Raw genomic sequence first — 17,180 nt, 5'->3', positions numbered from 1 at the left:
CTTTTCTTTAAATGGGACATTTCCCAAATGACTGACACCCAAAAAAGGTACTTTGAACTGCTGCAAGTGGAACCACCCTCCCTTCAGCACTTCCCTCTGTTCTGCCTGCTTACTTGGATGCCTTCAATGTGGCCTCTAAGGCCCCTGACTCCCAGCCTCTGGCCTCTAAGCATCCTGATCGCTTCTATAAAGTACAAGAGGACCACAAATTCTTAGTTAAGCCACACTTGGTGGACCCAGCTATTATTACCACCACAGCAGTTAAGCAATCCAGACTGTTGCCTTCTGCCTCCCTACTACCCACTGACAAAGACAGGAAGTACCTGGATAGGATGGGGAAGAAGGTGTACACTTTTTCTACTTTGGCTTTCAGAGTCATAATTTATCAGGCCCACATGATCAAGTATGCATTAGACTTGGTCTCTTAAGCCTCCTCCATGCTGGCTTCCTTGCCTGACAGTCCCAGCAAGACTGTCATCTCATCCAAACTTTCCCTGGCCCAGCAGGTAGCCAGGCACTCCATTAGGTGCAGCTACAATGCTGCAGAAGCATCTACCAGGTCTGCAGCATCTCCTGCAGCCCACAGGAGGTACTCATGGCTAAGACTCCAGAACCTCCCTGAGGACTTCAAGGCAAAAATCCTGGATGCCCCTCTGGACCACAATGTGCTGTTCGGAAAACAATCCGCTGACCTTTTTAAAAATCTACAAGGAAAAAGCAAAGAGCTCCAGTACATTAAGCACCTGCTGGTGTCACCCATACCAAAGTATTACAGGAATTACCCTGCTAAAGCCACATTTATAAGATGTACTCCACAGCCCTCCTCTTTCAGGTCCAGAAGACCTACTAACTCCAGATCCTCTGCTCCACCACAGCAACCCAGACAGCATTTTCAGGACAGAGGTGTAATGCGTGACTGCCTTGCACACCTCCCCCTCTCAGCCCGCCTTTCCCACTGTCTCCCCTTTTGACAATTCATTACTTCAGACCAGTGGGTCTTAAACATTATCCAATCCTGGAGAGAGAAGGCACCCAGAAGAGGCATTCCTTCCCTCCCCAAAAACCAGGCCCATCTTAAGCCACAAGTTCTGGCAGATCTTCAACAACTAGGCACCATGGAGCCTGTTCCTCCAGGACAAGAAGGAAAAGGGTTTTACTCCCATCTCTTCCTGGTCCCCAAAAATAATGGCCCTGGAGACCCATCTTAGATCTGTCCTTTCTAAACCTACATCTTCGGGTACCCTCCTTCAGAATGCTCTCTCTCCCCCCACCTTACTGCCTCTCATTCCAGCCAAGACCTTCATGGTCACCCTAGATCTAAAGGAAGCCTACCTGTACATACCCATCAGGAGTTCCCACAGACAATTCCTGCGTTTTTCTGGCCCTTCCTCTCATTTCCAATTTACTGCCTTGCCTTTTATAAAGGCCCTGGGGGCCGTGGATAAACCAAGTGCCTGGCCCCAGCCATTGCTTTCTGCAGAACTCAAGGGATGCAGATTTACTCTTGTCTGCATGACATCCTGATTCTGGCAGAGTCCAGGGATGCTCTACTAAACCATCTACATTTCACCATGTCCCTTCTGCAGAACCTAGGATTCGCCATCAACCTCCTCAAGTCCTCTCTGATTCCAAGCAAGGACAAAGTTTTCCTCCACTGCAGAATCAGAACAGACACAATGAAGGCCTTTCTACCTCAGGACAAGGTTCTGTCTTTAACTTCCCATTTCCAGGAAGCTCTACTATCCCGAAAGGTGACGACAAAGCATTTTCTTCACCTCCTAGGTTTGATGGCAGCAACCATCCCAATGCTACCTCTGGAAAGAATGCACATGCACAAGCTGCAGTGGTTCCTGAAGAACACCCGGTCCCAGCACCTACATCCCGTAGAGCAGGCCATCCCCCTCCTTCCCCGTCTGACAACAGAAATCAACTGGTGGATCCAGCAAGTGAAATTGAACCCAGGACTCCCACTACAGCCCCCCCACCCTAACCCAAGTTATGCATCCCTCAGATTCAGGCTGGGGAGCAACTCTGGCGTCTTACAAGATTCAGGAAAAGTGGCCTCCCTTTTTTCAGGCCAAGCACATCAATATCTGGGAAATGACAGCAGTTTCTTAGCTCTGCAGACCTTCAACCCCCCCTTCTGGTTCCAGGGGTGCTCCAGATTGTCACCGACAACACCACAGTGATGTGGTACCTCAACAAGCAGGGAGGAACAAAGGCCGATCAGCTGTACAGCCTGTCCCTGCTGATATGGGACTTAGCCTCCTGGCTCAACTTAGTCCTGCAGGCGGTCTACATCCCCTCACAGGACAACCACCAAGCAGACCTCTTGAGCAGGACCTCCTCACCGCAACACAAATGGATACTGAACAGGGAGGTCTTCTTAGACATAGTCCACCTGTGGAGTGCTCCACAAATAGACCTGTTTGTCTCCTCCCAGAACAGGCAGCTGCAGAGCTTTTGCTCAAAAACCCACTCCCCTCTAGCATGGAGAGTAGACGCTTTCAGCACCTCTTGGGAGGGGAAGTTTCTTTATGCCCCCCCCCCCCATTCCCACTGATTCAGAAAGTCCTCCTGAAAATCCAGAAGGACAAGGCAAAAATCTTGTTAGTGACTACTTACTGGCCAAGGCAGCACTGGTTCCCCCTACTTCACAAACTAGCCAGGGGCAGTCACTTCAAGTTAACCCTACAAGGTGGACCTACTGTCACAAGACAAAGGAACTCTCCTACACCCACAGGTACAGATTTTGTCTCTGACTCTGTGGGTTATAAACTTTTGATTCCTTTCGGACACCACTACCCAAAGGACGTGCTTTCAGTCCTAAGGGGAGGCAAGGAAACCTACCACCAGAAACAAATGGTGTCTGCAAAAGGGAAGGGAACCCAGCTCCGCCGAGGTTCTCCTGGTTCTAAACTACTTGTCAATTGATAAAAAATTACCTTTCTTATTCTTCTGTAAAAGTTCATCTCTTGGCCATATCAGCCTGCCTGCCCCTGGAACCCCCCTTGCTGGCCAGGCTCGACGTAAAGCTCTTCCTTAAAGGGGTCATGCACATGAGACCACCTAGGAAACCTATCTTTCCGCCTTGGGACCTTAACTACATCTTAGAGAAATTAATCCAACATCCCTTTGAACCTGATGGCTATTCCTCCTTACAAATGTGTATATTGGAAGCCGGACCTTCTGGTGGCTATTACTTCAGCCAGAAGAGTGTCAGAACTGCAGGCTCTCATGGCCTGTTCCCCCTACACAGTGTTTCATAAAGACAGGGTGTCCTTGCGAACCAACCCCTCCTTTATGCCTAAAGTGGTCAATGATCTCTCTTAACCAAATCCATTCATCTGCCCACCTTTTTTCCCTCACCGATTAACGAAGGGAAGAGGATACTGCACTCCCTGAATGTGCATAGACAACTTAGATTCTACCTGGACAAGACCAACGCCATCAGAAAGACTAACCAGCTCTTTGTCTTCTTCCACCTCAGAGCCCTGGGCAAGGTAGTGTCCAAGCAAATTATTGCATGCTAGATCAGGAAAGCGATTTATTTCTGCTACTCTCACCACGGAAAGGAACCCCCAATGAATCGAGGCCCATTCCACTAGAGCTGTGGCCACCTCAAGGGCCTTCATGAAAGGCCTAGACACAGCATCCATTTTGGAAGCAGGCCCATTCCACTACAGCTGTGGCCACCTCAAGGGCCTTCATGAAAGGCCTAGACACAGCATCCATTTTGGAAGCAGCCACCTGGGCCACTGTCCACACCTTCACCAAGCATTACAAATTGGATCAAGTTTCCAGAGCTAGAACAGGATTCATCAGAGCTATCCTGCAGGGTCTTGTAGAACCCTCTGCATCTACCACCACACTCTCCTCTTAAGCTGTGGTATGCTCCCACACCTAGAATACTCCAACATAGGAATAGAAGGACATAGAATAGTTGTGTAAAATCTTAAAATAACCATAGATGTCCTTCTCTTCCATGTTGCATTATTCCTCCCCATCCACCAGTCCCCCCAGTCGTGTACCTTCCTGTACTACCTACATTTCAGTAGGTCTCCAAGTTACACACCTATAAACAACTGGCACACCTCCTGCTGGCCTTCAAGTTCTGAGGATTATGCGCGCAGACGCCAAATTTAAGGCCCCTTGGTTTATGGTCCTACGTGTGACGTCCCATGCACACTACAGCAGCCAAGCTGAAGATTTTGTATAGAAGCCGACATACGAGTCACCTGAGGGCAGGAAATCCCACACCTAGAATACTGCAACATGGAAGAGAAGGACATCTATGGTTATGGTAAGATTTTACACAACTATTCTTTATACAGAATTATTTATTCTAGTAGGTATTTAGAAGTAATCTGAGCAGGGTAGACTCTTTCCAGTAGAAAATCCTTTATTAAACTTAGTAACTAGAGTTAATACTTCTGTGTAATATTAATATTTTAAAAGAAGTTTTGCTTTTCTCTTTCTGTTTTGGTCATAGCTGTGAAATTATATATATATATATATATATATATATATATATATATATATATATATATGTGTGTGTGTGTGTATATATATATATATATATATATATATATATATATATATATATATATATATATATATATATATATAATATATATATATTAAGAAGTTACAGGGTGCTGACGGTGTGAAGCCTTTCACCTAATACATGTGATTTTGTTACCTTTTTTTCCTTAATTTTCACTGCAAAAGGAAATTGGTTTACTTTTTGCAATTGGTTTACTTTTCACTTGTTTTTTTTTTTTTTTTTTTTTGCATAGTTGATCAGAAGCATCGACTGTCAAAGATCTGTCTGTCTGTGTTTGTGTGTCTGCCTGTCTGTGTGCATGTCTGTGTGTGTTTGTCTGTGTGCGTGAATTCATTTCATTGTAAACATTATTTGAACTGTGTTGCAACTAACAGTCCCAATCTACAGGGGGAAAAACAGGAACAGTGGTAGGGGCAAGCCGTTTGCACCTCCCTCCCCTACATCACAAGATTTCAGGATCACAGAGTAGAACAGAAAGGGTAAAAACTTTCCCTGCTATTCTGCAGTGCTACAGTATAATAAAGTATGCCAACCAAAAGTGATGGTTTCTGCAGGGATGCAAGTGCCCCTGGACCCCAAAGCTCCCAAACTCTAAATGTACCGTCTCCAAGATCACTTAACAGTGAGGAAAGGGAAAAGCAAATTACCCATTTTTTGTGCAGTCCCACTGTATTATGGCCATGCAGTGTCAGGTAGAGCTTAAAATATACAGTGTGAAGTAAACGTAAGCCAGAAATGAGAAGTAAGTGAAGTTTAGTAATTTGAACTGCAAAACTGTTACTGCATGTAATTACTGCAGAGGAGAACTTTTTGGACTGCCATAAAAGGTGCTTTTTAGGTTTTGCCATGTCTTATTGGTAAAAAAGATCACTTTTTTCTAGGGTTTTTTTTTCCATAGTGTAAAGAAGTAGTACTGTATATGTCATGTAATCATGACGGTTCTGCAGAAAAGGAAGGCACATTCGTAAAGCACAAATAAGCATGCGTCTAGCTGCCGCCATATGTCAGATACCATTGAAATTGCACACCTACTGGCTTTGAAAGGCTGCATCAGTAGTTTTCATATGAAATTTTGTTTAATATCATTTGCTAGCAGTTGATTTCTACAGTAGCTGTAGTGGCGATGCACCTGCCAGTTGTCACTCCATGAAGGGAAATACTCATGTCTGATGTGTATGTTTATATTACAGCCTTACACAAACAGTTAAACTTGTCAGATTTGAGCATTGGTTTAATGTTTTGCATGTGTATGTTTGCAGCGATGCTGGTAACAGTGACCGTGTTGTCATTCAGGAACTCTTGAAAACCGTTGCACAGTCTCAGCAGTTGGAGACAAGTACTCAAAGGGACTTTAAAGGTAAATTTTTTAGCAAGAATCCAACTGTCTAGTGACTTGTTTTTTTTTGTATGGGCAAATATGATGTACTTTTATTAAGATAATTGTGGCACGTATATGTGGTTTTATTTGGGAACAATTTGTGAGGTGGTGAAATCAAGTGTAAAACCACCAGGTGGCATAAGAAGACAGTTCTGAGCAATTTCATTTCGAGATGCGCACATTTCTACTCCTATTTTCCTTAGCTCAAAAGTGCATTTTTGTCATGTGCTGCTGAGATAAACAAGGGAACATTTTTTCCTCTCTTTGTCTGGGGTGTAACTATGAAGTTTGACGCATGTATCAGGCTGCAACATATTTTACTTCACACCCATCAACCACTCACATGCATCCATATGGCTCCCTTCGACTAACTTGAAATACACACCGAAATAAAAAGACCAGAAAATACAGGAGAAGTGTGAACATCGAGCATCTCTTCTCCTTTAATCTTGTCTCTCTTGTGGGTGGGGGTGGGCAAGCTCACCAGCCAATCTTCCACAACCCCCTGATCTTGTACTAGCTCTGAGATTACTGTAACTCAGAGAAAAGGAAACATTCTGAGAAATGACCATCTCAGACTTGGTCTGTTTTTTTGGCTATTCAGTCCCTATATTATAGGACTTGCTGAAGCGGGTTCCAGCATTTCAAACATTTAACCCCCTGTCATTTACATGTATAATCTGAAATGAGACAGTGCCCCAGTTATAACTGTTTTGTCATAGTTGGTTCATATAGACATGTGAAAACAGTATCTTATACAGTCTGGTGTTTGGTTTGTGACAAAGCAACACAAACTACTCGCTGTACCACATTAAAGTAGGCACACACTGCTAGATCACTTACTAATAGCTACTTCTTCACACTTCACAACTAACCAGTAAGCAATGCAGCAGTAACCTGTAATATGACTACCTTGCAGTCCACATGACTTCACCTAGACCAGCTCCTTGTGTATTAAAACACTACTTGTTACGTGTCTGCAGCTAGGGGTGAGTCACCTGAGATCATGAGTATTTTGCTTCCCTTGTATGTGAAGATGTCATGAAGATAATTTTTGGTTTAGCCCTTCATAAATCCTATTTTATGATGTCCAGAACCACATTGAGCCCTTTCTACAGTGAAGGGACTTAGTGCTCCCAGTTCAGGCCACGGCAGCTGCACATCTTTCACAAGATTTTACTGTAATGTAATTTTATATTGCTCATTTTTTTCCTTGTGACTTAGTATAATTGTAGCTCCATCATTTCACTGTTATAAGATATCACAAAATCACATAATACTGCATTGTTTTAAAATTGAATTGCATGGCATTATATAATGTCTTTCTTTCTTTTACACTTTTTGTTATTATCTTGTATGACTCTGTGTTGTTTTTATAAAAGCAGAGCCTTTAATTGTAAATTGTTTTTGTACTGGGGTCTCTGCTGAAAAGGGTCTTTTTAGGCTCAGGCGGACTAGCCGGTAAACAAATGCCAGTAAATATGTCAGTAAACAATTAAGGATAACTACCAGTGTAACACAGTTCATGCACCAAGTGTCAGGGATGCACAGCATAAGCTATTCAGCTCTTTCTCAATCTCTTCTGACTGTATGGGTTATAAGACATCAGTCTAGATTGGTAAGACTGTGACAGTTTTTTAAGTTATGTTTATACCATCTGCATAGTGCTGCCTGACCAGCATTCCAGCTCAACTCAAAGTCCTTTGTTTCCAATTTGTCATTGTTGACTAATATGGTCACTAGTGTACTCCCTGAGACAAATGTAGACTCCATCTGGGGAATTTATTTTTTCTTTCTCCCATTGACACTATGCCCTGTGTTGTAAGAGTAATGATTTTGCTTCAGCAGGAGACCCACAAAGTACATGGCCTGAGTACAGAAGATGGGATCCCTTCATTTTACATGTCCCAGGGAATATAGTGGACCAAGCACCTGAGTGTCCACACCCCCCTTTTCATACATCAACTTATGTAGCCACTGTATATGGGAAGTTAGTCTCAATTCCTAATCTTCACCCCACCCCTAGGAAGAAAATTTGCCAGATGCATAGGTTCATAGGCTGGTACTATGCTATCGACCCTAGGGCCTATACAAGCCTAGCCATAAAAATTCCCTGGCTATTTCTTCCCACACTATTTACTTCCCTGGACCCCTGTCTAACAGGGCAATTGACGTGATCCCCGGGGTGAATTTCTTTTGTCCCATCCAATTGTCAAGGTTCCTTTTGAAGAGGGCCAAAGAGGTGCTCTGCTTGACATGTATGGGCAGTCTAATCCAGAGTCTGGGGAGTCTCTGGGTCAGGAACCTATCCCTCCAGCATGTTTTGTTTATTGTGATGACAAGGTTTAGATCCCTAGAGCGTGTGGCTCTGAGGGATTGGAATTTCTTTAAGTGTAGCATGTCCCAACAGCTCTGGGTTTGACATGGCCTTGTATGTTAAGCAGAGATCCCCTTTGAGTAGACAATATGCAACAGAGTATAGCTGGAGTTTTTTAAGGCGGTCAGCATAGGGCATCTGCTTTAGGCCTGTGATTCGTATTTCTGCTGCCCTTCCAGTTGTTGTAGTTATCGTGAGAGGTGCATACCAATGGGGCATTGTATTCTATAATGGGTCTAATGAGGGATGAGTACAGTGGGACAATGACCTCCTTTTTTCTGGATGAAAAGCCCTTAGTGATGATGTGTGCCACATAGAAGGATTTCCTGACTGTTGTGGCAATGTGGTTATCGAAGGTGAAACCACTGTCCGCCTGTGTCCCTAAGTCTCATCACACTTCCTAGTGCAAAAACAGAAATGGAGAAATAGCCAGTAGCTTCAAGTAATTTAGAGGAAAAATAAATATACTCGGAGGTGGTTAAAATAAATGAAACATTGCAAGAATATATTGACTCAAATAAAAGGCTGGAAAACTAGAAGAAGCTTTAATTAGCTATTCAGATGAACTGATAAAACTGCAAAAATCAGAGGCTGAAATTAAGAAGCAGCTGGCCGAGGTATGAGGCGTTTCAAAAAATGGTAGTCGGAAGCCAGAGCACTGTGATTAAAATTGAGAATTTCTGCTGGACCAGTGAAATTGAAAGGAACACTCTATATTAATTTTGTGGAAGCACAAATAAGCAATGAGACTGGTATTCCACAGCATGATTTGTTAATTGAAAGGGCACATCTATCATTTGCTGCAAACCTGGCCATGAGAAAGTAACCAAGACCTACATCGTGTACAAACTCCTTTGCTCAATGCTTTCTGGAATTCATAAATTCCAGTGCCCTGGATCAGCTTATCCACACTCCCACCAGAGGCAACAATGACCTAGACCTAGTCATTACCAACATGAGTGACCGGTGTTCTACACTGTCAACTCCTCGTTGGTCAGATCCGACCTAGACCTAGTCATTACCAACATGAGTGACCGGTGTTCTACACCGTCAACTCCTCGTTGGTCAGATCTGACCATATGCTAATCACCCTAGAGTTCCGCATCCCGCCCCCATCCACCATTAAGGAAACCACAGTAAAAAATTTCTCCAAAGCCCACTTCATGCTTCTTAAGACAGAAGTGGTGAGCTTCATGACACCCATGCAAATGGACAATACAGTTACGATTGCTGACTCCTGCACAAATGCCTTCTATAAGCACTTAAACAAGTGCATGGATCGTGCTGTCCCAAACAGAACCAAGATACTCTCTTCCAAAAAAAGGAAGCAAATCTGGTGGTCCCCTGCCATAAACAAACTCTACAACAGAAGGAAGAAACTGTTGCAAAAGAGAGTAAAATCCCATGAGTGGAGGAGCTCCCAGGTCAGCCTCAGTAAGAAGCTGAGATCCCTTATAAGATCCTCCAAAGCTAGCTATGAAAACAAAATCGCCACTGATTCTAAGGGCAACCACAAAGCATTCTGTAGCTATGTCCAGAATCTCAGTGGCAACACCCAGATCTGCTCTGAGTTACAGCACAACGGCATGAAAATTACAGAACCAACTGATATTACCAACATCCTGGTAGATAGGTTCAGTGCTTACTTTACCCCCTCTCACCCTCTAAAGGGCCCATATTTATACAGGAAAAATGCAGAGTCCCTGTAATCACATCTATGCAGGTAAAAGCTGCACTCTCTGAACCAAAAACTCAGCATCCATGGGACCGGACAACATCCCAGGCTGCGTTTTACACGAACTTCAGAACAAACTGGCTCCCCACCTAAGCACCATGTTCAATCATAGTCTCACGTCAGGCTTTGTGCCCACTGAATGGCGCTCAGCAACAATTATCTCACAACACAAAGGGGGAGCCACCACTGATCCTGGGAATTATCGCCCTATTAGCCTGATGAGCCTGGTCTGCAAGGCCATGTAACTTATCACCATGGAACTCCTAAACAAAGGTATTGGTAACCTCCAAACTCTGGACCCCACCCAGTTCAGGTCTGTGAAAGGCCGATCATGCCTTCTAAACCTGATCGACTTCTTTGAGGCAGTCACCAAAGGCGTAGACGAGGGTAAGGTGGTTCACACAGCCTATCTTGACCTCGCCAAAGCTTTCAACACCATCCCCCATTCTGGAATTATAGCTAAACTCACTAAACTAGGTATAAATCCCTACGTCACAAGATCGGTTGCCAACTGGCTCACTGACAGAACCTACACTGTAAAATCTGACTTCAAACCAGTGACAAGTGGAGTACCACAGGGTTCAGTCCTGGGACCTCTCCTGTTTGGTATCTACTTCTCTGATGTACAGGCTAACACAGAAGGCCTCTGGCTAACGAAGTTTGCAGATGACTGCAAACTAGGAGCCATAGAAGAGTCCCCAAATGATGTGGACATCCTACAGAAGGGCCTCACCGAGACAGATTCCTGATGTCAAAGGCATGGCCTCAAGTTCAGTGCCAAAACGTGCATTGTCATCCCCTTTGGTAAAAACTGTACCAATGAACTACCACATAAATGGCAGTCTACTTAATGCTGAATGTGTAATAAGAGATCTTGGGACCCAGGTAGACAGTAGTCTCTCCTTTGATAATCACATCGCCACAGTAGTCAGGACATCCTTCTATGTGGCACCCCTCATCATGAAAGGGTTCTCATCCAGGAAAAAAAGAGGTCATTGTTCCCCTCTAATCAGCAATGAAGATTACTGGCCTCAAACAGATGCCTACACTGACTGCCTCAAAAAACTCCAGCTTTACTCTGTAACATATCGCCTACTCCGAGGAGATCTTTGCCTAACATATAAAGCTATGTTAAACCCAGAGCTGTTTGACATGCTACACCTAAAGAAATCTCAATCCCTCCGAGCTGCATACTCTAGGGACCTTAACCTTGTCACCACGATAAACAGGACATGCTGGAGTGAAAAGATTTCTGTCCCAGAGACTTCCTATACTCTGGAACAAGCTACTCATCTATGTCAAGCAAAGTTCCTCATTAGCACTGTTCAAGAAAAATCTTGAGGAGTGGATGGGAAATAGGAAATACACCCTGGGGATCACTTCTGTGGCTTTGCTCGACAGGGGCACAGGAAATTAACTTTCTTGGGTGGCGTAAGCCAGGGAACCATGTTGGCTAGGCTTACTTAGGCCGATAGCCTAGTTACCTACCTATGAACCTAAAAATTGGAGATAGCAGAGTGTTTGTGTAAAATGATTTATGCCCCATCAATCGGGGACTATTGAGAGCGGTTTGTGAAATTCAAGCTGCTGAGCACAAAGCACTTTTGAGGTCACACCATGGTACAAACTGATAACACTTTTTAATGCAGTAAAAAAAAAAAAAAAAAAAAAAAAGTGCGTCATGTCAAGGATTACTTGCATAAAGTTAGACCCTCTTAGTAAAAAAGTCAGCATATCATTGCTGGTGCCTTCCTGTGTCCTGAAAGAGTGCTCTTCAAATTATCTGGAGATGTACAGAGCTGAGTATATTTTTCTGGCACTTCAGAGTTGTGTACTGGTAATTGTTCGACTAATTTTATATCATTGCTGGCTGACTTCAGAGTTGTGCACTGTTATTTTTGCTTCACTGTATAGTTTTTCAGATCTCTGCTGAAGGTGTTGGTTTTGCCATACCCACCCTCCCTATTCCTGTGTTGTTGTTTAAATTTGGAGGTTTTTGCAATTGCCCGCCACCACTGTAGATTTGATCTGGGACACTCCCCCCAGTCCCATCTCTTTACCTCATTCTACCTAATAGACTCCTTCTGCATAGTTTTTAGTCATTTTTAATTTAATTGCATTTTTTAAACTGTTTGGTCTAACATTGCTACATACTCAAGTGTGCTAGCTTGCACTGCATTTGAATTGTTTTGACTGCTGTTTTAGCTACTTTTCTGCATAAAAAAAAAAAAAATACCTTTCCTGTAACTAGTGTAGTCCACATTCAGATTTGCTGTATCCAGGACTGTATGTAAGCTTCTGAGCCCCCCCAAGCTTTCTGTGTTGGAGGGAAGCCTTCTAGCTTATCAGTGGGAGTGGTAAGCACTAGTTAACCTATCTACCGCATAAGGAGTGGTTCTGACCCAGAAATTGTAGTTATTGGACGTTTGGGAAGTTTTACCATCTCTCTCAACTTTCTGATTTTAAAGTCCACATTTGCACTTGTTTCCCCCCTTTCCTGTAACTAGTTTAGTCCAGATACAGATTCTTACTTTTAGCACTTGAATTTGCTTATTCGTGATCAGCACTTGTTCAGAACTTGTAAGCACTAAATAACCTACTAATTACTACAGCACTCAACCTTCCTCATTACCTAGAGGAAAACAGTTTTGGTACTTACTTTCCTCACTTGCTTCGAGAAAAACAACTCTTATACTCACTTTCCTCACTTATCTAGAGGAAAATATTTTTTTTTATTCAGGCATGTCCAAGGGTCCACTCCCAGTGTTCTCTCCTGTCTGTCTGATGAATCTGGGCATCTTTGGGCAATGTAGAAATTGCCTCATGTACACAGACAACCCTCTCCTCCTACCACCCAACACTGCAACCTGTGAGAGAAGCACTTATCTAGCCAAACTGGAGGTAAAGCTCTCTCCAATCAAGACTGAACTTGACAGTCAAGAGGAGAAGGTAAACACTTGCACCACATCACACTCATCACATAGTCTCACTAAATCTACACCACCAAAATCCACACATAGAAACACAAAAATATTTGCGGAGGCTCTCAATAATAATCTGCTCAAGCAACAGAGACCTCCAAAGCAGAAACGCAAGCAACCTCCACCCCCCAACACAACCCAAATGACACATAGCCCGCAGACTCAAGTGTGCCACTCAACCACAGCCAATAAGGCAAAGCAACATACCCAGCACACTAGTCATAGGCGACTCTATAGTCAGGCACACTGATGTCCTACTCACCAGGCTAAGCAAGGAAAAGGTTACTGTCAGCTGCCTGTCAGGTGCCAGGATCCGCCACATAACCCACGCACTCAGGTCACTCCACAACAAGTACAAATATGACTCTGTCATTGTCCATGTTGGTGTGAATGACCTGAGACGTACCTCCCTAGACTACATGAAAAGAGACATGGAAGAGCTCTCCGATCTTGTAGCCCAGGCAGGTATGAACCTAGCCCTGAGTAGCATTCTGCCATCACCCAGAATGATGCCGCAGTACAAGGACAAAATGATTGATTTCAACAATTGGCTAAGCTTCTGGTGCCATTCTAAAGGGATCCAGTATCTGTCTGCCTGGGATGACATGGTCGACAGACCACGATGCTTTGCCAGAGATGGCCTGCACCTGTCACCCCTGGGATTCCGGATACTGGCTAAGGTTCTTGCCACCCCTATAGTGCCTTTTTTAGGCAAGGTTCAAATGACAAATTCACCACCGTAACAGGAACAGGCAAGCAAAAACTGAGGGTGATGCTACTCAGTGCTAGAAGTCTAAATCTCAAAATGCACTCACTCGAGGCACTCCTTAAAATGGAGAACATCGATATCTGTGCAGTGACTGAGACCTGGTTCAAGGCTCCAGAGAGCACCCCTGTACTACCAGGCTATAACTCATACCACACTTTTCGGCCATGTAACCTGGACCGGAACCCCAAAGGTGGAGGTGTGTCCATATTCATTAAGGATGTCCACACCTCCAGACTAGTTGCTCAGCATAATGCAGCCGAGGTTATCCAAATGCAACTAACTCTGGGCAAAACTGCAATCCAAATTGTAGCTTGCTACAGATCACCCACCATGCCCCAGGATTTCCCACTCCTCTTTTCTTGATGTACTGGAAAATATTAGGGTTCAACCAAACACCCTAATAATGGGCGATTTTCAACTATCCCACCATTAACTGGGAAAACTACTCATGTACCAACTTCTTCGCTCAACGCTTTCTGGAATTCATAAACTCCAATACCCTGGATCAACTTATCCACACCCCCACCAGGGGCAACAATATCCTAGATCTAGTCATTACCAATATGAGTGACCGGTGTTCCACACCTGAAGTCAATGCCTCATTGGTCCCATCCGACCATAAGCTAATTACCCTAGATATCCACATCCTGCCTCCACCCCCCATTAAGGAAACCATGGTAAAAAATTTCTCCAAAGCCAACTTCATGCTTCTTAAGACAAAGTGGTGAACTTCATGACACCCATACAGATGGACAATACAGTTACGACTACTGAATCCTACACAATTGCATTTTATAAGCACTTACATGAGTGCATGGATCGTGCTATCCCAAACAGAACCAAGACGCTATCCTCCAAAAAAAGGAAGCAATCTGGTGGTCCCCTGCAATAAACAAACTGTACAACATCAGTCACATTTGTAAAATACGGTTTTGCAAGAAAAAAATGCTACAAAAGGCTGGACTTTTGCTGACTTTATTACATTTGTAGGCAGACTGCAAGGCATATACCCAGTGTTGTCATTGATGTTTAAAAGGACATTAAAAGGGGAAAAAGTAACTAAGTAAACATTTTTTCCAAGAATGAAATCCAAAAACTCCAGATAAATACCTCATTGAGAAGTATAAATAATCCACCAACAAAATACAAAATGAGGTAACACACAAGGCTGGAATCCAGGACAAGCGATTTTATTGTAAAATGAACAGTAAAACACGTAAGCGCTTTCACAGTATGACTACTGCTTCCTCAGATGTTCAACCATAGGCATCAGCCACACATTTAAATAGCAGCCTCAATCTAATTTTAATCATCAATTTAGCCCTTCTCTATCCTCAATCAGAATACTAGCCAAACATCCTAAGCCAAAAAATACTACAGATCTTTAGCGTATCTACAAACAACAATAAGACAAGCCAAACATCCTAACCAAAAAATACTACAGAGCTTTAGCGTATCTACAAACAGTAAGACAAGCCAAACATCCTAACCAAAAAATACTACAGAGCTTTAGCATATCTAAAAACAACAATAAGACAAATGGAAATTATGTGTAAAAGCATATATAAACAAACGTGTATAAATATATATTTTTAAACCATTTCAGTTGATTAGGTCTAGTGCTCAGAAAACCTATTTCTTTAAGGGTCTGGCTTTTAACAAAGGATGTCCTTCTATTCCTGTGTTGCAATATTCTTAGTGTGGGATTCTCCACTTCAGGCAACCTGACCGTCAGCTGCTATACAAAAGCTTAAGCCCGGTTGCTGTAAGTGTGTGGGATGTCACACATAGGGCCATAAACCAGGGACCTTAAATGTGACGTCTGCACGCACAGACCTCAGAACTTTTCAGCCGCAGTTGACCATCACATCAATCACTTTGCTCCTCTACTTTGAAAATGTCTAAAGCTAAGTACCCCTTTGGGGATTTTGTTTATTTTACTTGCTTGAGCTTGGTTTGCTGTCTCCTCCCATTAGCCAGTGTCCACTAAGAAGGGTAAATGCCAATGCGGGAGCCAGATTCCACATAAGGATATGTACGACCATTGGATTTTCTGCCTAGGCCGAGAATACGACCATATCTTACCCTGTTTGCCAGTCCTTTGTACCAAAGACCCTCCGAAGCTGTCTGGCTGCCCTTAATCTATCTAGAAAACCAGAGGCTTAAAAAGCTAGTGCTCAGGATGGATCCCGAGTCTGCCGCCCCAGCAGAACCACCATGGAAGAAGGCCAAGGTCCAAGGCCTAGTAGTTCTGCCTCTCCACCATTGGATGTCCCAGCAGCTTCCAATTTTGGAGTTGAGTGACGTCCGTTAGAGCCGTCTACTTTGTTGACTTCCCTCGAGGAAGCTGCTTCTGAAGTAACGGCTGGCACTTCCACAGAGTCGGCTCAGACTTTGGTCCCTACCGATGTCGATGGGGAACTAGACACCGCCGGACGACCAACTGGGATGTCACTACCTGAAGCCCCAGGCCCCTGAAACCAGGACTACTCCTTTTAAAAGGAAGCAGAAAACTAAACCCCTACCTCTTCCCACAGAGGGAGTTCCAGACTGGCAATCTTTCACTCACTCCTTGATGCAGGCCTTCATGGCCCTTAGGCCCACGACCCTTTCCCCCTCCACAATTCCTGTTCTCAGCCCTAGGCCTGCCTCTGCTTTTTCTCTCCTCCTTCCCACTTCCCATGAAGGAGAAGAACAGGAGGCTTATTACTCATATTTTGATAAGTCCATTACTTATTCATCTCAAATTGCTTCTCCAGTAGAATATTATTCCCCTGATGATGAATCCATAGAAGGTGACTCTCCACCAGAGGATATCACCTTTGGGGAGGCCATCACAAAGATGAACGAATACTTTTACTTTAAATGGGACACTTCCCAAATGACTGAAACTCAGAGATGCTTTGAGTTACTTCAAGTGGAATCTCCCTTCCCTTCAGCCATTCTACCAGTTATACCTGCCTACCTTGATGCATTCTCTTCAGCATCAAAAAACCCAGACTCGCAACCCCTTGCCCCCAAGAGACCTTACAGTTTCTATAAAGTACCAGATGAGTAAAAATCCCTAGTAAAACCACCCCTGGCAGACCCAGCAATGATTGCTGTATCCCCTGACAAGCAGTCAAGCCTGATTCCCTCATCGTCTCTTTTGCCTACTGACAAGGACAGGAAAAACATGGACAGGATAGGCAAGAAGGTTTGTACCTCCTCCTCCCCCCTAGTCTTCAGAGCTATCCACTACCAAATCCACATGATAAAATATGCTTTGGACCTTCTGTCCCAAGATTCTACCCTCCTGGCATCCGTGCGACTGCCCTAGTAAAACAGAGGTAGCATCAGAATTGTCCCTGGCTTCTCAAGTGGCTAGACATTC

The 17,180-nt window shown here is 43.8% G+C and overlaps 1 protein-coding gene across 2 annotated transcripts in view; it reads left to right on the top strand.

Moving 5' to 3' along the window:
- Positions 1-17,180, top strand: part of RFC3 (replication factor C subunit 3) — a 520,251-nt gene that overhangs the window by 105,193 nt on the left and 397,878 nt on the right. For both annotated transcript variants that reach the window (XM_044073227.1, XM_044073225.1), the window contains one exon: positions 5,827-5,924. In XM_044073227.1, the coding sequence (XP_043929162.1) occupies positions 5,827-5,924 (98 nt within the window). The remainder of the gene's footprint in view (positions 1-5,826; positions 5,925-17,180) is intronic.

This window comes from Protopterus annectens, chromosome 5.part1, assembly GCF_019279795.1.
Source record: "Protopterus annectens isolate FY-2018-M chromosome 5.part1, PAN1.0, whole genome shotgun sequence".
Lineage (NCBI taxonomy): Eukaryota > Metazoa > Chordata > Ceratodontiformes > Protopteridae > Protopterus > Protopterus annectens.
This window is presented reverse-complemented; position numbering and strand designations above follow the sequence as displayed.